This window comes from Mustelus asterias, unplaced genomic scaffold (genome assembly GCF_964213995.1).
Source record: "Mustelus asterias unplaced genomic scaffold, sMusAst1.hap1.1 HAP1_SCAFFOLD_244, whole genome shotgun sequence".
NCBI classification, from domain to species: Eukaryota; Metazoa; Chordata; class Chondrichthyes; order Carcharhiniformes; family Triakidae; genus Mustelus; species Mustelus asterias.
The window spans coordinates 249,259-272,492 of NW_027590215.1; the positions used below are offsets into that span (position 1 = coordinate 249,259).

Consider the following 23,234-nt stretch of genomic DNA (forward strand, 5'->3'; position numbering starts at 1 on the left):
CCATAACCAGTTAAAAATCTGTCTAACTCCTCCTTAAATTTACTCACTGTCCCAGCATCCACCGCACTTCAGGGGAGCGAATTCCAGATTCACAACCCTTTGGGAGAAGTAGTTTCTCCTCAACTCTGTTTTAAATTTGCTGCCCCTTATCCTAAGACTATGAGCTCTCATCCTAGAATGCCCCACAAGAGGAAGTATCCACTCCACGTCTACTTTATCCATACCTTTTATCATCTTGTGTACCTCAATTTGATCTCCCCTCATTCTTCTAAATTCCAGAGAGTATAGGCCTATATCTCTTCATACGACAAACCCAACATCTCTGGAATCAATCTAGTGAACCTCCTCTGAACTGCCTCCAATGCCACGACATCTTTCCTCAAATAAAGGGACCAAAACTATGCACAATACTCCAGGTGCGGCCTCACCAATGCCTTGTATAGTTCCTTACATTTATATTCTAATCCTTTAGCTATAAATGCCAACATTCCATTCACTTTCTTTATAATCTGCTATACCTGCATGCTGGTTTCCTGTGACTGGTGAATGAGGACACCCAGATCCTTCTGCACTGGAGCACCCCAAAGTCTCTCCCCATTTAGATAATAAATCGCCTTCCCAACACTCCAGCCCAGGCAACATGCTGGTGACTCCTCTGCACTCTTTCTAGTACAATCACATCCTTCCTATAGTGTTCCTCAGTGTTACGTTCTGTCTGATTCTGTCAGTTGATGTTTCTGAGATTCACCTTGGGACACTCTCCTACATTAAAGGTCTGATATAAATGAAAGTTAGTTTTAAATCACATTCTAACAGATTGGGGAAGTCAGGATTAAAACAATATCTGGGTAAATGGAGTTTGGTCACAGATCAGCCGTGACCCCAGTCAATAAGAGAACAGGCTCGAGGGGGATAAATGATTTCCTCCTGTTCCCAATAAACTTGGGCTCAAACACCAGCTGATGAATGGAAAGTGATGGGTGAACTGGGTAGAAGACACTTCACCAGGAACCAGCGATGGAGCAGAGTTAAAGAGTAGGACAGTCCTGTGGAGAGACTACTCAGGAAATGGAATAGGTTGTTCAGCCCTTCAAGTCTGCTCTGTTATTCAATTACACCCTGGTTGATCCATTAGTCTATCTGAACTTGAACAAATACCTGAATTATTAACTCAAGCTGGTTACAGCAGTTATTAACAGCAGCAGAAACACACCATAGCTATCAGAATGAACATGGGTCAGTGCAGGATGTGATTACCTGTTCAATAACTGGGGAATCTGCCTCCAGACTTGTGAACTCGCTGGTGTCTCATTAGGTTTTGTGACTGAGTGAATCTGTTCCCACATATGGAGCAGGTGAACGGCCTCTCCCCGGAGTGAACTCGCTGGTGTATCAGGAGATCAGATGAGTTAGTGAATCCCTTCCCACACACGGAGCAGGTGAAAGGCCTTTCCCCAGTGTGAGCACGCTGGTGTTTCAGCAGGTGAGATGAACTGTTGAGACACCAACCAGTTCACACTGCAGAGAGACCTTTTAAATACACAGACTGTGGGAAAGGCTACAAAAGTTCTGGGGAACCGATACGCCATCAACATGTTTCACACTGACACGAGACCGCTCTCACTGTGGGAGTAGGTTCACACAATCATCCGACCTCACTGTACACCAGTGGATTCACACTGGGGAGAGGCCGATCACCTGCAAAGAGTGTGGGAAGGGATTTGCTCAGATGTCCACTCTGCTGACACACCAGTGGATTCACACTGGGAAGAGACCATTCACCTGCCCTGTGTGTGGGAAGGGATTCATTAATTCATCCAACTTGCTGAGGCACCAACACGTTCACACTGGGGAGAGGCCGTTCACTTGCACGGAGTGTGGGAAGGGATTCACTAATTCATCCCACCTGCTGACGCACCAGCAGATCCACACTGACGAGACTGAACTGCGGGAAGTGCAACAAAAGTTCTGGGGAACTGCTGTCCCATCAACAAATCCACACTGACTAGAGATGATTCAAGTGTTGTCATTTTTGGTCTGAGTTCAGGTAATCTCATCTCACTGTACACCAGTGCATTGACACTGAGGAGAGAATGTTCACTTCCTCTGAATGTGGGAAAGGAGTCACTCATTCGTCTCATCCACTGAGACCCAGTGATTTCAGAAATAAATCAGAAATACACTGATTGTATTTTACTTTTAATCACAGCCAGTACTGAATCATATTTTTTGGGGTCTGTTTCTACTACTGATGATAAACTCCAGGCCAGTTATGTTTTTAATCTTCTGGTTAAAAGTTAAATAAATCAGCTGTATGTTAAGCTGAGTGTCAATCTTTTTGATATCTACAACATGTTAGGAGGTTTTGAGGTGCTCTGCCCATTCCCTCTTTCCTGCATCCTCACGTCCAATAATAAGTGTAAGCAGCTCATATAACTTCAAGATTGTGAACTCGCAATGAACTACCTCCACTATTTCCAACAGCCCACCAGAAAAAACCTGCCTCTAAAGTTCCTCATTGACTGAGCCCTGACACGGTAGCACAGTGGTTAGCACTGCTGCTTCACAGCTCCAGGGACCTGGGTTCGATTCCCAGCTTGGGTCACTGCCTGTGTGGAGTTTGCACATTCTCCTCGTGTCTGCGTGGGTTTCCTCCGGGTGCTCCGGTTTCCTCCCACAGTCCAAAGATGTGCGGGTTAGGTTGATTGGCCATGCTAAAATTGCTCCTTAGTGTCCTGAGATGTGTAGATTAGAGTGATTAGCGGGTAAAATATGTAGGGATATGGGGGTAGGGCCTGGGTGGGATTGTGGTCGGTGCAGACTTGATGGGCCGAATGGCCTCTTTCTGTACTGTAGGGTTTCTATGATTTCTATGAACCTGCATCTTTTTCTGGGTTTTCTCACCATTTAATTGGGACTGTCAATGGTGGTGTTTTTACCCATCATTCCCCTGGTTGAGACCCCTATCCACAGCTCAGGAGAGCAGTGGGCAGGCCTGGTTCTGCCCTGTCTTTGGAACATCCGCAGTGTCAGCCATGATTATGAACAGACACTTTTCTCTCGGATCCACGATGGGTAAAGGGGGGATGGCGGGCGCAATGGATCTGTGGGTGGACGAGATTCTCCGGAAACACGTTGTGTAAATCGCAGACCCCAAATGAGAAGCTACCGAGTGGACACGAGTGGATTTATCCTGGTGACAAAGCTGGAGCAGGAGGAGAGAATGTTGTGAATTTCTATCCTGGATGGATTTCGGGAACTCCTTTTACAGGGGGTTAGAAGAGGAGGATTTACACATGGCAATCTCAAAATAAAGGTTCATCTCTACAGGATGGTACAGTGGTTAGCACTGCTGCCTCACTGTCTGTGAGGAGTTTGCACATTCCACCTGTGACTTTAGGGGTTTTCTCCAGGTGCTCTGCTTTCCTCCCACAGTCAAAAGATGTGCAGGTTAGAGGATTAGCAGGGTAAATGTGTGCAGTTGCTGGCGGTGGGCCTGTGTAAGATACTCTTTTGCAGAGTCAGTGCAGACTCGATGGGCTGAATGGCCTCCTTCTACACTGTAGGGGATTCTATGATTCTTTGGATACAGGTCTTCAAATGGGATGGACAGGTAGATATGGACAGAATGTTTCCACTGAGACATGAATACACAGTAAATAGTAGTAAATCCAATCACTAAAACCCAGACACCAAATCCAGAGACCACTAACATTGAGACACCAAATCCAGGGACCACTGACACCAAGACACCAAATCCAGGGACAACTTACACCCAGACACCAAATACAGGGACCACCTATACCAGAACACCAAACCCAGGGACCACTTACACTGAGACGTCAAATCCAAGGACCACTTACACCGAGATACCAAATCCATGAGATCATTTACACTGAGACAGCAAATTTAAGCAATAATAAAAGGACATCTAAGCAAGCAGCCAATGCCACAATAAAATAAAGCTGCTTACAAACTGCGGAGAACATGTTTTTAAAAAATACATTTCTTAAAGGCACATTAGCGTCACTTTCTTGAAAACATAAAGGGTGCAATCTTCCCCAACAAAAATTATATTTCTCAAAAGAGTCTGACGAGTTTGGCACTGCAATCTTCCCAAACTCTGTCGATTTCTTTAGCAATTGGGAGATTTGTGTCCATGGGGGAGCGGGTGGTGTAGAGCTTTTGCATGCCAGGGAAACCATCAAAATCAACTATGACAATTGCAAAGATCAGAACATTTCAAAGGCTCTCACATGCAGTACGTGTGGTGGAGTTTTAATAAACAAGATTCCAAGAGAGTTGATTGATCCAGAAAATAACAGATTTCTTCTGCAATATAATTCTACAATGGGTGGTTCACAAGAACTCCAGATGTGTGTAAAGTGAAACATTACAGGTCAATTTGTCACACCCAAACAGAACACTCAAACAGAAGAAGCCTGTGGTTTCTTTTCTTCTTCTCCTGTCTGAGAGAAGAAGCAAAAACCGTGTTAAATACTAATCTCTGAGTTAGATATCCAGGTCAAAGCTTCTGGTGTAAGATTTCTTATGAGTTTCGGGGCAGCCAGTGGCGAAGTAATATTGAACAAGTAATCCAGAAACGCAAAGTCATGTTCTGGGGATCTGGGTTCGAATGCCACCATGGCAGACGGTGGAATTTGAATTCAATAACAAAAAAAATCCAGAAATAAACTTTTAATGAAACCATTGCCGATCGTCATACAAAACTCAAGTCCTTTAGGAAAGGAAATCTGCCACCCTTACCCGGTATGTTCCACGTGTGACTCCAGATCCATAGCAATGTGGGTCTTTAAATGGTCCAGCAAACCATTCAGTTCAAGGGCAATTAGGGTTGAGCAATGAGTATGGACAGAGTAAATAGTCAGAAACTGGTTCCACTCAAGAGAGCACCAAGAACTAGGGCACAGATTCAAAGTATTTAGCAAAGGAGTAAGAGTGATGTGAGTAAAAATGTTTCACTCAGAGGTGGGTTGGAGTCTGGAACAAATTCACTGAGAAGGTCGTGGAGGCAGGTTCTATCGAGGTATTGAAAAGAAAATTAGATTGCTATCCAAAAAGAAAGAATGTGCAATGTTACGGGAATAAGGCAGGGAAGTAGCACTGGGTACAATGCCCTTTCAGAGACCCAGGACAGACTCAATGGGCTGAATGGTGTCCTTCTGCACTGTGAGGATTCTGTGTTTCTGTCAGCACAGACCCCACATCATCAGCATTGGAACTGAAACTCCCATCATTACATCAACACCAGAACCACGATGGAATTTCAGAAAACTGGGAAATCCTCCGAAAGGCAATTGATACCAACATCAGGTGGGTTTCACCAAGCACCCAATGTCTTCAATAGATTGATAGGATTGATGAAAGTTTAGAGTTTAATCCGGGAGAAGATGAATCAGAGAACAGAAATAATCTTGAGTAAGAAAAGGCCCAAATAATGGCACTGTCAAAAACAGGAGATCAATCATTCTCCTCTTATTATTGGAGAAATCCAAAACACTGTGTTTGAATCAAAGCTGATTTAATCAACATTTACAAACAACATCACTGCACACACCAGCTTTCATGCTTATTAATATCAGCAGCAACAAACTCCAACTGTCAGAATGAACATGGTTCAGTCCTGGATGCGATTAACAGCAGATTCTAAATCCAATCCCTTCCGTTACTTGTGAACTCGCTGGTGCCTAAGCTGTGTGGATGAACGACTGAATCTCTTTCCACACACCGAGCAAGGAAATGGCCTCTCCCCGGTGTGAACTCGCTGGTGTGTCAGCAGGGTGGACGACTGAGTGAATCCCTTCCCACACACTGAGCAGATGAACGGCCTCTCCCCAGTGTGACTCCTTTGGTGATTAAGTAGGTTGGACATCCAAGTGAAGCCTTTGCCACAGAAAAAGCAGGTGAAGGGCCTCTCCCTGGTGTGAGTGAGTTGGTGCATCAGCAGATCCATCTGGCTTTCAAAGTACTTCTCACAGTCAGGACATTTAAACAGTCTCTTATCAGTATGAACAAGTTGGTGTGTCAGTAGGTCGAATGAACGGGTAAATCCCTTCCCACACACGGAGCAGGGGAACAGTCTCTCCCCAGTGTGAGTGCGTTTATGGTTCAACAGATCATTTTTCCTTTTATAGTTTTTCTCACAGTCAGAGCATTGGAAAGGTCTCTCCTCACTGTGGATTCGATGGTGTGACAGGAGGTGGGATGAGTTTGTGAAGTCTTTCCCACAGACGGAGCAGGTGAATGGTCTCTCCCCAGTGTGAACACGCCGGTGTCTTAGAAGGTGGGATGATTTAGTGAATCCTTTCTGACACACAGAGCAAGTGAATGGCCTCTCCCCAGTGTGACTGTGGTGATGAATATGTAACTCAGATGGGTAATCAAATCCCTTCCCACAGTCTCCACATTTCCACGGTTTCTCCCCAGTGGGACAGCACTTGTGTTTTGACAGGTTTGATGAGCGACTGAAACCTCGTCCACACACAGAACATGTAAACACCTTCTCCCCATTGTGAATGGTGCTTTTTGATTCCATGTTCAGAAGCCGATGATGTCCAGGCCCTGATGAATTGGGTGTCTGTCAGATCCTGATGTGATGTTTGATCTGAGTTTCCCACCTACAAATCATCCTCTTCTAATATGCTGTAAAATTAATTCAAAAAGGAGGAAAAAACAGTGATAAACACAAAGGTAGGTTGTGAAATTGAGCTGAATGAATCCGGTAATTTGTGGAGCCGGCACAAGGAAAGAGTGACCACGAAAGCTGCTGGATTGTGATTAAAAACTCAAATGGTTTGTTAATGTCCTTCAATTCAGGAAACCTGCCACCCAGTCCAGATCTACACAAGAATTCAACCTTAATGGGAGGAGAAAGATAGAGATGAAACAGGGAGGGAATGAACGGTAAGGACTTTATACATCGACAACTGGACAAGAACTTTGACAGAACCTGCCAAACCACAACCTTCACCAACTCAAAGGACGCAGGAAAACTATCACCTCCAAATGTCGCTTTCAATCTCAAAACAACTTGTAATCCTGAGGTAACCTGTAACCTCCTGCATTTAAGGGGCAATTTAGCCTGGCCAATCCACTTAACCTGCACACCTTTGGGGTGTGGGAGGAAACCGGAGCACCTAAAGGAAACTCATGCAGTCACAAGGAGAACATGCAAACTCCACACAGTCACCCAAAGCTGGAATCGAACCCGGGTCCCTGGTGCTGTGAAACAGCAGTGTTGACCACTGTGCCACCCTGTGCCACTGTACTATGTTGCTCAGAAATAAGTTTTAGAATTTTGGCCGAGTGATTGTGAAGGCAGAGCAGTAAACTACCAAATCAGAATAGTGTGTGATTCTGAAGAGTAAATGCAGGTAGTGGGGTTTCCATGCACAAACTGCCCTAATCCATATTGGAGAAGAGGTTTGTAGTTTTGGAAGCTGCTGTCAAAGGAGGTTTAGCCAATTGCTGGTAATTCCAGTAATGTCCATGTTCCAGTTATTAATTTGAAAATTTTCTAAATGAAAATTTAATGAAAATCCCCGACAGAACTACTTTTTCCTTACTTGAAACACAGCTTTAAATGGTCCGTTTGTTTCTAGATTCAGTTCCATGAGCAACGCCTTCAACTAAACAAAATCAAAACACTGCAGCTGCTGGAAATCTGAAATGAAAAGAGAAAACGTTGTAAATACTCATCAGGTTAGACAGCACCTATAGAGACAGAAATAGAGTTAATGTTTGCAGTCACTGATGCTCCTCTAATAAAACACATACCAATAGCTGCTGTTTAATGGGGCCGTGGATCCCACAATCCCCTGTGCCCCAGAAACAGCTCTATCCACCACACACATTTCCCATTATGACACTTCTATGTCAAGAGGGCGAGCTGGTTAAAAGTCGTCAAGTTCCATTTTTGCGTGTTGATGTTCATTAAAGCTACGGATCGACTTCCCCCTCATTATGTATCAATTTCAGATACTTTGGTCGAGAATTTCCATTCCCCTACTTCCTGGTGGATAATGGATGCCTTGAGCACTTCGATTACAGTACAATTTGATTCCTAATTTTATTAACTGCACCCCTATCCCTAATTTTCACATCGCAGCAGAAAAAGCTACTGTTCACAAATGAGGAGTTTCGATGGCGTGCGTTTTACCCACCATTCCTCGCGGTGGGGAATGTCCCCTATCCACAGTGAAGCAGTGTTTGACGCATGCGTAACGTGGACGATGGCAATGGAGAGGGACGTTCCTCTGTCTCATCAACAACCGGTAAGGATGCGGATACATGGAGGGAGGATTGGAACCGGCAGATGGACGGAGAGGGTTTCTAAATATCTGGTGAAGGTCTCAAACCTCTAATAGTAATCCGCAGGTCCCGTGTTTGCAGCTTCAGGTCTTTTTCCCGAGACGAGGCGAGGTTAACAGCCGCCATCTTGATTCAGCAGGGAGCGGAGCGCATGCGCTGGTGTCTTGGTGACGCAACAGAGAGTGGGTGGGGCTTAGGCATTTTCTGTTCCCAACCGGGTCCTAGTGACCGGAATGCACAGCAATCTGAGCAACAGGTTTTAAACAGCTTCACCCACTCGCAGGCTGCAGCTCATGTTTGCATCCTCGAGGAATCCATGGACCATGTACATACTCCAGAAGTTGTTTATTCCTGTTTGGCGCAAGAGTGGTAAGGGAATTGTGGCCAAGCCATGGCTTACAAGGGAAATTAGAGATAGTATCAGATTCAAGGAAGAAGCATTCAAATCGGCAAGAAAAAGCAATAGGCCCGAGGATTGGGAGCAGTTTAAAATTCAGCAAAGGAGGACCAAGGGATTGATTAAGAAGGGAAAAATGGAGTATGAAAGGAAGCAAGCAGGGAACATAAAAACTGACTGTAAAAGTTTCTATAGATATGTAAAGAGAAGAAGATTGACAAAGACAAATGTTAGAAATGGGAGAATTCATAATGGGGAATAAAGAAATGGCTGAGGAATTAAATTGGTACTTTGCTTCAGTCTTCACAAAGGAAGACGTGAATAATGTACCAGAAGTGCTGAAAGAAACATGTGTTAGTCAGGGGCTGAAGGAAATCAGCATCAGTTGAGAAGTTTTTGGGGAAATTGATGGGATTGAAGGTGGGTAAATCTCCAGGTCCAGATAAGCTTCATCCCAGAGTACTTAAGGAAGTGGTCCTGGAAATAGTAGATACATTGGTGGTTATTTTCCCAAATTCTTTGGAATCGGTAATAGTTCCGACAGATTGGAGGGTAGCTAATGTAAACCCACTATTCAAAAAGGGAGGGAGAGAGAAAACACAGAACTATAGACCAGTGAGCCTAACATTGGTACTGGGGAAGTTGCTGGTGTTTATTATCAAGGATTTCACAACTCGGCATTTGGAAGGCAGTGGTATAATCAGACAAAGACAGCATGGATTTATAAAAGGGAAATCATGCTTGACGAATCTATTGGAATTTTGTAAGGATGTAAGTAGTAGAGTTGACCGAGGAAAACCAGTGGATGTGGTTTATTTAGACTTTCAGAAGGCTTTCGACAAGGTCTCACATAACAGACTGCCATGTAAAGTTAAAGGACATGGGATTGCAGGTAATGTCTTGAGATGGATAGAAAGCTGGTTCGCAGATAAGAAGCGAAGAGTTGGCATAAATGAGTCTTTTTCTGAATGGCAGTCAGTGACTCGTGGGGTTTGTCAGGGATCTGTGCTTGGACCCCAACTCTTCACATTATATATTAATGATTTGGAAGAGGGAACGGAATGTATTATCTCCAAGTTTGCAGATAATACAAAGTTGGGTGGGAGGGTGAGCTGTGAGGAGGCTGCAGAGATGCTTTAGCGTGATTTGGACAGGCTGAGTGTGTGGGCATCAGCATTGCAGATGCAGTATAATGTGGATAAATGTGAGATTATCCACTTTGGTAGCAATAATAGGAAGACAGATTATTACTTGAATAGGTGTAAATTGAGGGAGGTGTATACTCAACAAGATGTTGGATTCCTCGTGCATCAGTCACTGAAAGTAAGCGTGCAGGTACAGTAGGCAGTAAAGAACGCAAATGATATGTAGGCCTTCATAGCAAGAGGATTTGAGTATAGGGATAGGGATGTTTTGCTGCAGTTCTATAGGGCGTTGGTGAGGCCACACCTGGAGTATTGTGTACAATTTTGGTGTCCTTATCTGAGGAAGGATGTCCTTGTTAAAGAGGGAGTACAGCGAAGGTTTACCAGGCTGATTCCTGGGATGGCAAGTCTGTCATATGGGGAGAAACTAAATTGGTTAAGATTATATTCACTGGAGTTTGGAAGAGTTGGATCTCATAGAAACTTATAAAATTGGAACAGGGTTAGACAGGGTAGATTCAGAAAGAATGTTCCCAATGGTGGGGGGAGTCCAGAACCCGGGGCATAGCTTGAGGATAAGGGGTAAACCTTTTAGAACTGAGGTGAGGAGAAATTTCTTCACCCAGAGGGTGATGAATGTGTGGAATTCACTGCCACAGAATATAGATCAAGGGATATGGGGGAACGGGGGTGTGGGGGGGGGGGATTAGGATATTGAATTTGATGATCAACCATGACCATAATGAATGGCGGAGCAAGCTCGAAGGGCTGAATGACCTACCCCCACTTCTAGATTCTATGTTTCAGTGAGAGAAGTTGCCTGAAGCGGTGGCAAAGAATTTGGTTACACTTCAGCCCCAGGCTCCTCATGTTTACATAGAAACATACTAGAAAATATAAGTAGGGAGGAGGCCACTCGGCCCTTCGAGCCTGCTCCGCCGTTCATTATGGTCATGGCTGATCATCAAATTTAATATCGTAATCCCGCCTCCCCCCACCCCCACCCCCCGTATCCCTTGATCCCCAAGAAATGTATCTAATTCCTTATTGAAATCAGACTCTACTTCTACTTTTGAAGAAGGGACTTCCGAAGATTCAAGACTCTGAATGAAATAAAATCTTCTCAGCTCTGTCTTCAATGGGCAACACTGCTTTTTAAACAGTGACCCCCAGATTCTCCCATAAGAGTAAACATCCTCTCCACATCCAAGACCTTTCAGAATCTTGAAGGTTTAAATTAAATTGCCACTTACTCTCTTAAAGTCGAGCAGAAGCTAAACTTGAGCAGAGAATGTCTCTGGTGTTATTATGTGGTCATGATGTGGAGATGCCAGCGTTGGACTGGGGTAAACACAGTAACAGTTTTAACAACACCAGGTTAAAGTCCAACAGGTTTATTTGGTAGCAAATACCATTAGCTTTCGGAGCGCTGCTCCTTCGTCAGATGGAGTGGAAATCAGATTTTCCAGTCATAGAGTCATTCCAGCACAGAAGGAGTCCATTGGATAACTCGAGTCCATACTGACTCTCACTGTAACTTCATAGTTTTTCACAGTTTTTTTGTGATTTTCACAGTGAGTTCATTGCAGTGTTAATGTCAGCATGCTTGTGACACGAACTAATAAATTATCAAAAGTAAACTATAAATCCTCTGTCGCGCAATTCTGTCAGTCTGGAGTGGGTCCCATTCTGTAACCCTGCAGCACCCATCTAATCTCATTTAGAAATTATTGATCATCTCTGCTTGACTACCCCCACAGGCAGCAAGTTCAAGATCATAATTAATCACAACCCCCTGTATCTTAACCAACTGGAGCCATCCGATCCATTAAATATATTTTTAGTTCAGTCATAGCAGAGATATTTGTATCATCGATAGTCACAGGTGAGGTGCCTGAAGGTTGGAGAGTGGCAAATGTTGTGCCTTTGTTTGAAAAGGGCTGCAGGGAAAAGCCTGGGAACTGCAGGCCAGTGAGCCTCACATCTGTGGTGGGTAAGTTGTTGGAAGGTATTTTGAGAGACAGGATCTACAGGCATTTAGAGATGCAATGACTGATTAGGGACAGTCAGCATGGCTTTGTGAGTGGTGAAGAAGGCATTCAGCGTGCTTGGTTTCATTGGTCACAACATTGAATACAGGAGTTGGGATGTCTTGTTGAAGTTGTACAAAACATTGGTAAGGCCACACTTGGAATGCTGTGTACAGTTCTGGTCACCCTATTATAGAAAGGATATTATTAAACCAGAAAGAGTGCAGAAAATAATTATTAGGATGCTACTGGGACTTGATGGTTTGAGTTATAAGGAGAGGCTGGATAGACTGGAACTTTTTTGTCTGGAGTGTCGGAGGCTTAGGGGTGATCTTATAGAGGTCTATAAAATAATGAGGGGCATAGATCAGCTAGATAGTCAATATCTTTTCCCAAAGTAGGGGAGTCTAAAACTAGAGGGCATAGGTTTAAGGTGAGAGGGGCAATTTTTTCATACAGAGAATGGTGAGTGTCTTGAACAAGCTGCCAGAGGTAGTAGTAGAGGCGGGTACAATTTTGATTTTTAAAAAGCATTTAGACAGTTACATGGGTACGATGGGTATGGAGGGATATGGGCCAAACGCGGGCAATTGGGACTAGCTTAGGGGTTAAAAAAAAAGGCGGCATGGACAAATTGGGCCGAAGGGCCTGTTTCCATGCTGTAAACCTCTATGACTCTCGAGACTGTCTGGCAGCCTGCATGGAGATTTTCAGCTCTCTGTGTCCAGGGCAGGAAGCAGTGAGCATGGATCTGTCAATCAGCCTCAATCAGCACCTTCAGGAGAATTGGGAGGGTGAATGTTAGATACAGCAGAGTGAGAATGGAGGGAGAGTGTGTGGGATGGAGATTCACAGCTTTTGGGGAACGAGAGAGGAAAGAATGTTCTATAGAAACGAGAATTGTCTGTTCTGAATTTCGATCCTGTATTGACAGTGATGACTTTTGTAAACTCCTTTTACAGGCTATCAGAAGGTGAGGATTTACAGACAGAAATCTTAAACCAAACGTCACATCAACATCTGACAGAGTCACTCAATTCAACGGGACCTGAATATCATCGGCCTTTGAATCTAGTAGGAGAAATGTTTTTCTGTTCTGTCTGCTTCAGGAGATTTTAAACATCAGTGTGACTGGAAAAGCACCGAGTCACACACACACCAGAGTGAGAGTGTTCCAGTGCATTGCGTGTGGAAAACGCTTCAGTTGCACAGCCTGAAAAAACATCGCAGCATTCACAGCGGGGAGAGACTGTACCCGTGTTCTGTGTATGGATGAGGTTTCAACTGATTGTCCGACCTGGAGAGTCACAAGGACACCTGCACCATGGAAAAACGGTGGAAATGTGGGGACTGTGGGAAGGGATTTAGATACCCTTCTCACCTGGAAACTCATCGACGCAGTCACACTGGGGAGAGACCGTTCACCTGTTCTCAGTGTGGGAATGGATTCAGTCGATTATCCACTCTGCAGACACACCAGAGAGTTCACAATGAGGAGAGGCCATTCATCTGCTTTCATTGTGGGAAGAGATTCACTCAGTCATCCGCCCTGCAGACACACCAGCGAGTTCACAATGAGGAGAGACCATTCATCTGCTCTCAGTGTGGGAAGGGATTCAGTCAGTCATCCAGCCTGCAGACACACCAGCGAGTTCACACTAGGGAGAGGCCGTTTACCTGCTCTCTGTGTGGGAAGGGATTCACTCAGTTATCCCATCTGAAGACACACCAACGGTTTCACACTGGGGAGAGGCCGTTCACCTGCCCTCAGTGCGAGAAGGGATTTGCTCAGTTATCCACTCTTCAGACACACCAGCGAGTTCACACCAAGGAGAGACCGTTCACCTGCTCTCAGTGTGGGAAAGGATTCACTCAGTTATCCAACCTGCGGAGACACCAGCGAGTTCACATGTGATTCCAGGGGTTGGATTCTGCTGTTATTGTTTCTGCTCTCAGTTACATCCAGGACTGCATTTTGTTCATTCTCACAGTTGGTCACTGGGGAGAATTGGAGGCTCTCTGTCTGCTGGACTGGCCGGTCTCACCACTTTGTCTCCAGTGGGCTGATAATCTTTTAACCTTGTTTTGAATATCTGGCTTTGGATTTCTCAAGGATCACAGAGTGAAAGGGTGTTCGGAAGTTTAAAGATATTTTGTTCACAATACTGTTTGGAAGGCTCGCAAAGCATGCAGAGGGAGTAGTGAGCATGAGGAACTGAAAGAGATTAGTATTAGTGAAAAAGTAGCACTGGAGAAATTAATGGGGTTGGAAGTGAATAAATCCCCAAAAGCTGCTGATCTACATCCCAGAGTGTTGGAAGAGGTGGCTGTGGAGATAGTGGATACATTGGTGGTCATCTTTCCAAATTCTATAGATTGTGGAATGGTTGCTGCAGATTGGAAGGTGGTAAATGAAACCCCACTGTTTAAGGAGGGAGAGAGAAAACGGGGAACCACAGACCCACCAGCCTGACATCAGCCAGAGGGAAAATGCTCCAATCTATTGTACAGGATGTGATAACAGATGAATGTGCACATTCAGAACAGGGGTACGTCCCTCGTGCCTGCTTCACCATTCAATATGTGCACAGCTGATCTGATTGTAACCTCAACTTCACATTCCCGCCGACCCCCCGATAACCTTTCAGCCCCTTGCTTATTAAGGAATCTATCCAGCTCTGCCTTCAGAATATTCAGAGACTCTGCGTCCACTGCCCTTTGAGGAAGAGAGTTCCAGACATTCAGACCCTCTGAGAGGAAGACGTTCTCCTGTTATTTGTTTTAATCGAGCCGCCTCTTACTCTTCTAAACTCCAGTCGATACAAGCCTAGCCTGTCCAATCATTCCTCATTAGACAAACCAGCCATTTCAGGTATTAGTCCAGTAAACCTTCTCTGAGCTGTTTCCAATGTGTTTACATCTTTCCTAAGTGAGAGCCATACTGTACACAGTACTCCAGATGGTTTCACCAATATCCTGTATAATCTCCCTACTTTTTTATTCAATTCCCTTCGCAATAAACAGCAACATTCCATTAGCTTTCCCAATTCCTTGCTGTACCTGTATACCGGCCTTGTGTGATTCATGCACTGGGACACCCAGATCCCTCTGCAATCCCAGCTCTGCAATCTCACACCATTTAAATGATAAGCTTCTCTTTTTATTCTTCCTGCCAAAATGGATGATTTGACTTTTTGCCACATTATATTCCATTTCGCAGATCTTTGCCCCGGTCTTAACCTATCTATATATTTTTGTAACCAAAAAGAGAAGATGCTGGAAAATCTCAGCAGGTCTGGCAGCATCTGTAAGGAGAGAAAAGAGCTGACGTTTCGAGTCCAGACGGCCCTTTGTTAAAGCTAAAAGGCAGAGAAAGTGGGAGATGTTTATACTGCCGGGTGAGGGAATTAAAAATGAGTCATAGCCACAGAAACCAGGGGGAAAGACTGCTCATAGCTGTCCACAGAGAGAATAAAGGGTGTGAATGGCCAAAAGATAGAGAAGCTAAAATGAACATGTTTGGGAGTCGGGGGGGGGGGGGGGGGGCGGCGTGGTGGATGGAATGAATGGGACGAGGTAAGATTTAGCAAAGAGGGAGAAAAGGTCAGGGAAGGGGAATAAAGTAGGGAGAAAGAGTGGGAGGGAGGAAGAAAAATGAAGAAACACAATCAAGAAATAAAAATATACATTTTTGTAGTCTCCTTATGTCGTCTTCACAACTTTCCTACCTATCTTTATGCCATTAGCAAATTTAGCAACCACCCCCTCAGTCCTTTCACCTCAGTCTAAGGGCTAAAAGGGGTCACGAGAAAGCATTGGGCAGCAGGATTAAGGAAAATCCCAAGGCTTTTTATACATATATAAAGAGCAACAGGGAGAGGGTTGGTCCACTCAAGGACAGTGGAGGGAATCTGCGTGGAGCCAGAGGAAATGGCGATGTATTAAATGAGTACTTTGCGTCTGTATTCATCAAAGAGAAGGACTTGGTGGATGATGAGTCTGGGAAAGGGTGTGTGGATAGTTTGAGTCATGTTGAGATCAAAAAGGAGGAGGTATTGGGGTTCTTGAGAAACATTAAGGTAGACAAGTCCCCAGGGCCTGATGGGATATACCCCAGAATACTGAGAGAGGCAAGGGAGGAAATTGCTGGGGCCTTGAGAGAAATCTTTGTATCATCACTGGCTACAGAGGAGGTAAACACAGTAAGAAGTTTAACAACACCACGTTAAAGTCCAACACGTTTATGTGGTAGCAAATGCCACTAGCTTTCGGAGCGCTGCCCCTTCGTCAGGTGGACTTGCAAAATCTCACTCGCCCTCCTGTCTGGAGACAATACACATCTCTTTAAGCTGTGCTTAATGCTCTCTCCACTCACATTGTCTGTATCTTTAAGACTTGATTAGCTGTATTAGCATTCCAATCATTATTCTGTAAATTGAGTTGGTGTCTCTGTATGTCCTGTTTGTGAGCACATCTCCCACTCCACCTGACGAAGGGGCAGCGCTCCGAAATCTAGTGGCATTTGCTACCAAATAAACCTGTTGGACTTTACACTGGTGTTGTTAGACTTCTTACTGTGTTTAGCCCAGTCCAACACCGGCATCTCCACAAACAGAGGAGGTCCCAGAGGATTGGAGAATAGCCAATATTGTTCCTTTGTTTAAGAAGCGTAGCAAGAACAATCCAGGTAATTACAGGCTGGTGAGCATTACATCAGTGGTAGGGAAATTATTGGAGTGGATTCTTCAAGATAGGATTTATTCCCACTTGGAAACAGATGTATTAGCAAGAGACAACATGGTTTTGTGAAGGGGAGGTCGTGTCTCATTAAATTGATTGAGTTTTTTGAGGAAGTGACGAAGATGATTGATGAGGGTAGGGCAATGGATGTTCTCTACATGGATTTCAGTAAGGCCTTTGACAAGGTCCCTCAAAATGTAACTGGTTTGATTAGTAAGTTTGCAGACGACTCAAAGGTTGATGGATTTGCAGATAGTGATGAGGACCATCAGAGGATACAGCAGGATATAGATCGGTTGGAGACTTGGGCGGAGAGATGGCAGATGGAGTTTAATCTGGACAAATGTGAGGTAATGCATTTTGGAAGGTCTAACACAGATAGGAAATATACAGTAAATGGCAGAACCCTTTAGAGCATTGATAGGCAGAGGGATCTGGGTGTACAGGTACACAGGTCACTGAAAGTGGCAATGCAGGTGGAGAATGTAGTCAAGAAGACATACAGCATGCTTGCCTTCATCGGCCGCGGTATTGAGTTTAAAAATTGGCAAGTCATGTTGCAGCTTTATAGAACCTTAGTTAGGCCGCACTTGGAATATAGTGTTCAATTCCCGTTGTCACACTCCCAGAGAATGTGTAGGCTTGGAGAGGGTGCAGAAAAGATTTACCAGGATGTTGCCTGGTATGGAGGGCATTAGCTATGAGGAGAGGTTGGAGAAACTTGGTTTGTTCTCACTGGAATGACAGAGGTTGAGGGGCGACCTGATAGAAGTCTACAAGATTATGAGAGGCATAGAGAGAGTGGATAGTCAGAAGCTTTTTCCCAGGGTGGAAGACCCAATTACTAGGGGGCACAGGTTTAAGGTGCGAGGGGCAAGATTTAAAGGAGATGTACAAGGCAGGTTTTTTTTACACAGAGGGTGGTGAGTGCCTGGAACTCGCTGCCGGGGGAGGTAGTGGAAGCAGATACGATAGTGACTTTTAAGGGGCGTCTTTACAAATACATGAATAGGATGTGAATGGAGAGATATGGCCCCCGGAAGGTAGGGGTTTTAGTTAGGTCAGGCAGCATGGTCAGTGCAGGCTTGGAGGGCCGAAGGACCTGTTCCTGTGCTGTAATTTTCTTTGTTCTTTGTAAGTCATCTATATCAATTGTAAAATGTTGGAGCCCCAGCACTATACCCTGTGACAGCTCTCATTACATTTTGACAACCAGAAAATGACCTACATATGCCGAGTGTTTCCTGCTAGCTAGCCAATCTTCTATCCAAGCCAATATGATGGGGCGACACGGTAGCACAGTGGTTAGCACTGCTGCTTCACAGCTCCAGGGACCTGGGTTTGATCCCGGCTCGGGTCACGTGGAGTTTGCACATTCTCCTCGTGTCTGCGTGGGTTTCCTCTGGGTGCTCCGGTTTCCTCCCACAGTCCAAAGATGTGCGGGTTAGATTGATTGGCCATGCTAAAATTGCCCCTTAATGTCCTAAAATGCATAGGTTAGAGGGATTGGGTGGGATTGTGGTTGGTGCAGACTCGATGGGCCGAATGGCCTCTTTCTGCACTGTGGGGATTCTGTGATTGTATGTTATCCCCACAGCTTTTATTTGTTGCAATAACCTTTGATGTTGTACCTTATCAAATGCTTTCTGGAAATCTAAGTGCATTAAAATGTACTTTAGGGAAGGAAATCTGCCATACTTACTGGGCCTGTTCTACATGTGACTCGAGAGCCACAGCAATGTGTTTGACTCGCAAATGTCCTCCAAGGATATCAAGGGATGGGCAGTAAATGTTACCCCAATAAATGTTGCCCAGCCAGGGACGTGTCCCATGAATGAATAAAAATATGTGGAATGTACAGACTGGGGAACAATGGGTGGGGGCGGCGCTCCCGGGTCCGCGCGCCTGAACCCGGAGACGTCACCGCGAAGCAGAGTGATTGCTATTGGCTGATTCAGGCAGGGCTCCATTGTGCCGTCACAATGACTCAGAGGGGCGTTCCCAGCACACAGTGTCCCATTGGCAGCAATGTCACTGGTTACAGAAGCAAAACACTGCGGATTGGACACCAGCTCAGCGCGGCTGGCGGTCAAAGCCCCGCCCACCCCCACGTGGGCTCGGGTTCCGCCCTCTCATTGTCTATATGCGGCAGATTGACCAATGGCAACGTGTGGAGGACCGGATGGGCGCTGGTCCTCCAGCCAATCAGAGTCCGGGCTTTGTATCAATGACCGCGTGGAGCTCCCTGTGGACCTGAATGTGGGGGGTTCGATCAGTAAGTTTGTTGATGATACAAAAATTGGTGGTAAATAGCGAGGAGGAAAGCCTGAGATTACAGGAGGATATGGACGGGCTGGTCAGATGAGCAGAACAGTGGCAAATGTAATTTAACCCCCTAAAGTCCGAGGTGATGCGTTTTGGGCGGACTAACAAGGCAAGGGAATAGACAATGAACAATAGGACACCAGGAAGTACAGAGGACCAGAGGGACCTTGGGGCGCATGTCCATAGGACCCTGAAGACAGTCGGACAAATTGATAAAGTGGTTAAGAAGGATATGGGATACTTGCCTTTTTTAACCGAGGCATAGAATATTAGAGCAAACAAGTTATGATTGAGCTGTATAAAAAGCTGGAGTACTGTCTGCAGTTCGGGTCGCCACATTTTAGCAAGGATGTGATTGCGCTAGAGAAGGTGCAGAGCAGATTCACCAGGATGCTGCCTGGGCTGGAAAGTTTCAGCCATGAAGAGAGGCTGGTGAGGCTGGAATTGTTCTCCCTAATTCAGAGAAGGCTGAGGGGGCCCTGATTGGGATGTACAAAAATATGAACCCTTAGTTCAAGTAACTTTAGTAGCTGGGTCAACATCCAGATTTAAGGTGAGGGGCAGGAGATTTAGAGGGGAATTGAGGGAAAAGATTTTCACCCTGAGGATTGTGGAATCAGGAACTCGCTGCCTGAAAGGGTGGGAGAGGTGGGAACGCTCAACATTAAGAAGCATTTAGATGAGCACTTGAAATGCCATCGCTTACAAGGCTACTACTGACCAAATGGTGGAAGGTGGGATTAGAACAGATCGATGCTTGAGAGCTGGCACAAATTCGATGGGCCAAAGGGCCTCTTGCTGTGCTTTAAAACTCTGAGGACAGAAATATGACCAGTGTTGTTATGTGATAAATATCGGATGGTTCTGCAATAAAGTACATTTATTATTATTTCTAGTCTTGTAATATAGTACTGTAGCTCCGTCATATATTTCCAGTCAGAGTCATTACAGCATAGGAGGAGTTCATTGGACAACTCCAGTCCCTGCCGAGCAATTCTGTCAGTCTGGAGTGGGTCCCATTCTGTAACCCTGCAGCACCCATCCAATCACATTCAAAATTACTGACCATCTCTGCTTGACTCCCCTCATAGGCAGCAAGGTCAAGAACATGACCAATCACAACCCCCTGTATCTTAACCAACTTACAGATTTAGTGGAATGAGTGGGGAAAGAATGTTCCTTAGAAACTAGAATTCTAGTTCTGAATTTTGATCCTGTACTGACTGTGATTTCTGTCGCAAACTCCTTTACAGGAATATCAGAAGGTTAAGATCCATAGACGGAAATCCCAAACCAAACATCACATCAAGATCTGACAGTCGCTCAATTCATCTGGACCTCAACATCATCGACCTTTGAATCTGGAAGGAGAAATATTTCTGTTTTTTCTGCTTCAGAATGTTTAAACATCAGTGTGACTGGAAAGCACCGAGACACAAACACACCCGAGTGAGAGTGTTCCAGTGCACTGAGTGTGGAAAGAGCTTCAACCAGTTACACAGCCTGAAAATACATCGCAGCATTCACAGCGGGGAGAGACTGTACCCGTGTTCTGTGTGAGATTTAACTGATTGTTTACCTGGAGAGTCACAAGGACACCCGAACCATGGAGAAACTGGAAATGTGGGGACTGTGGGAAGGGATACAGGTTCCCATCTCAGCTGGAAACTCATCGATGCAGTCACACCGGGGAGCGGCCATTCACCTGCTCTGTGTGTGGGAAGGGATTCACTCGGTCATCCAATCTGCTGAGTCACAATCTCACTCATGCCAGTGAGAGACCCTTTAAATGCTCTGACTGTGGGACTGGTTTCAAAAGCTCTCGGGATCTGGTGTCCCACCAGCGCATTCACACTGAGGAGAGACCGTTCAGCTGCTCTCACTGCACAAAGCAGTTTCAAACATCATCCAACCTGCGGAAACACCAGCAAGTTCACACCGAGGAGAGGCCGTTCACCTGCTCTGTGTGTGGGAAGAGATTCACTCTGTCATCCAATCTGCTGAGACACCAGCAAGTTCACACTGGGGAAAGACCGTTCACCTGCTCCGAGTGTGGGAACAGATTCACCCGGTTATCCAGCCTGCAGAGACACAACGTCATTCACAACAGCGAGAGACCCTTTAAATGCTCTGACTGTGGGAGCGGATTCAAAAGGTCTCAGGATCTGATGGATCACCAGCGCACTCACACTGTGGAGAGACCGTTCAGCTGCTCTCACTGCTCAAAGACATTTAGAAGATCATCCCACCTGCGGAATCACCAACGAGTTCACACGAGGGAGCGGCCATTCACCTGCTCAGTGTGTGGGAGGGGATTCACTCAGTCATCCAGCCTGCAGAGACACAAAGTCACTCACAGCAATGAGCGACCCTTTAAATGCTCTGACTGCGGGAAAGATTTCAAAAGGTCTCACCAACTGTTGGTCCACCAGCGCATTCACACTGAGGAGAGACCATTCAGCTGCTCTCACTGCACAAAGAGATTTACAACATCATCCTACCTGTGGGAACACCAGCGAGTTCACACCAATGAGCGACCATTTAAATGCTCTGACTGTGGGAGTGGCTTCAAAAGGTCTCAGGATCTGGTGTCCCACCAGCGCATTCACACTGAGGAGAGACCGTTCAGCTGCTCTCACTGCACAAAGAGATTTAGAACTTCATCCAACCTGCGGAAACATGAGCGAGTTCACACCGGAGCGAAACCGTTCACATGCTCTCTGTGTGGGAAGGGATTCAGTGATTCATGCAACCTGCGAGAACACCAGCGAGTTCACGCCAGGGAGAGGCCATTCACCCGCTCGAAGTGTGGGAAAGGATTTAGTGATTCATCCCTCCTGCTGAGACACCAGCGAGTTCACAATTGATTACTGGGGTTGGATTCTGCTGTTATTGCTGCTGTTAATCACATCCAGGACTGAACCATGTTCACTCTGACAGTTGGTGAAGTGGGAGGGTCGGAGGGTTTCTTTCTGTTGGACTGGCTGGTCTCACGACTTTGCTTCCAGTGGGCTGATGCTCTTTGAGCCTGGGAGAGCACATTTCCACTGAAATGATCCACTAAAGCGGCACGGTAGCACAGTGGTTAGCACTGCTGCTTCACAGCTCCAGGGTCCTGGGTTCGATTCCCGGCTCGGGTCACTGTCTGTGTGGAGTTTGCACATTCTCCTCGTGTCTGCGTGGGTTTCCTCCCAGTGCTCCGGTTTCCTCCCACAGTCCAAAGATGTGCGGGTTAGGTTGATTGGCCAGGTTAAAAATTGCCCCTTAGAGTCCTGAGATGCGAGGATTAGCGGGTAAATGTGTGGGGGTAGGGCCTGGGTGGGATTGTGGTCGGTGCAGACTCGATGGGCCGAATGGCCTCCTTCTGCACTGTAGGGTTTCTATGTTTCTATGTTTCTAAAGATGATGAAGGACATTTATTTTATCCTGGATCGTAAAGAGTGCTTTTCCTACGACTAAGGTAGATTTAAAATAAATACAGAACTGAAAAAACGCAGCTGGTCTGGCAGCATCTGTGGAGAGAGAAATAGAGTTAATGTTTCACGTCCAATGTAACTCTACTTCAGAACTAAAGAGAGGGAGAAATATGATGGGTTTGATGCTGCTGAGAAAGGGGGGAGGGGCAGGTAGAACTAAAGGGAGAGTCAGGGATTGGTTAGAGGATGGGTGAGATTAAATGACTTTAACCTGGTGTTGTTAAAACTCTTACTGTGTTTACCCCAGTCCAACGCCGGCATCTCCACATTGTAAAGAAACAAAGCATTGGTCCAGAGTAAGTGTTAATGGCAGAATAAAGGACAGCTCTGTCTGGAAGGAAAAAAACATGAAAACAAGATGCAGACTGGCACTCGGCAAAAAAAAAACTGGCTGTCATTGACACGAGCAATAGAGAGACAGAAAGATGCCCCAGGCTCAAATGGGAAATCAAAACGTGTGGCTTTAAATGAACTGTTAGGATCTCTGTAACGATCAACAATTTTTTAAAAAATGAATTCTAAACCCAGTAAGTAAAGAATCACACGACAAAGCTTCAAGTTTATGGCGTTGATTCTAACAAACTGGAGGCAACAATGACTAAACACCTTTTTGAAGGGAACATAGCCCTTGAACTGTAAAATTAACCTTGCCGTTTTACTCTTAACACAATCAAATATCCACTCAATGGATATATTTTACCCTGCCTTGGAATGTTGACACTCTTTCTCCAAAAACTCGCCCAAAGTGATTCTTCACTCCCCGAGTGTTTATTTCCTTTTCCAGTCTGGC

At 45.4% G+C, this 23,234-nt stretch overlaps 2 protein-coding genes across 2 annotated transcripts in view; both read right to left on the reverse strand.

Moving 5' to 3' along the window:
• LOC144485908 (uncharacterized) overlaps positions 1–1,375 on the reverse strand; it is a 95,055-nt gene extending 93,680 nt beyond the window's left edge. Inside the window, exon 1 of the mRNA XM_078203975.1 lies at positions 1,258–1,375. The gene's annotated coding sequence lies outside the window, so the exon portion shown is untranslated. The remainder of the gene's footprint in view (positions 1–1,257) is intronic.
• Positions 1,376–5,528: 4,153 nt separating this feature from the next.
• Positions 5,529–8,947, reverse strand: LOC144485902 (uncharacterized). Its single transcript, XM_078203970.1, has 3 exons — positions 8,379–8,947; positions 7,587–7,684; positions 5,529–6,663 (listed from the first exon to the last, which is right to left on the reverse strand). The coding sequence occupies exon 3, from the start codon at positions 6,554–6,556 to the stop codon at positions 5,687–5,689; it is 870 nt and encodes a 289-aa protein (XP_078060096.1). The 5' UTR covers positions 6,557–6,663; positions 7,587–7,684; positions 8,379–8,947; the 3' UTR covers positions 5,529–5,686.
• Between the last annotated feature and the right edge of the window lie 14,287 nt (positions 8,948–23,234).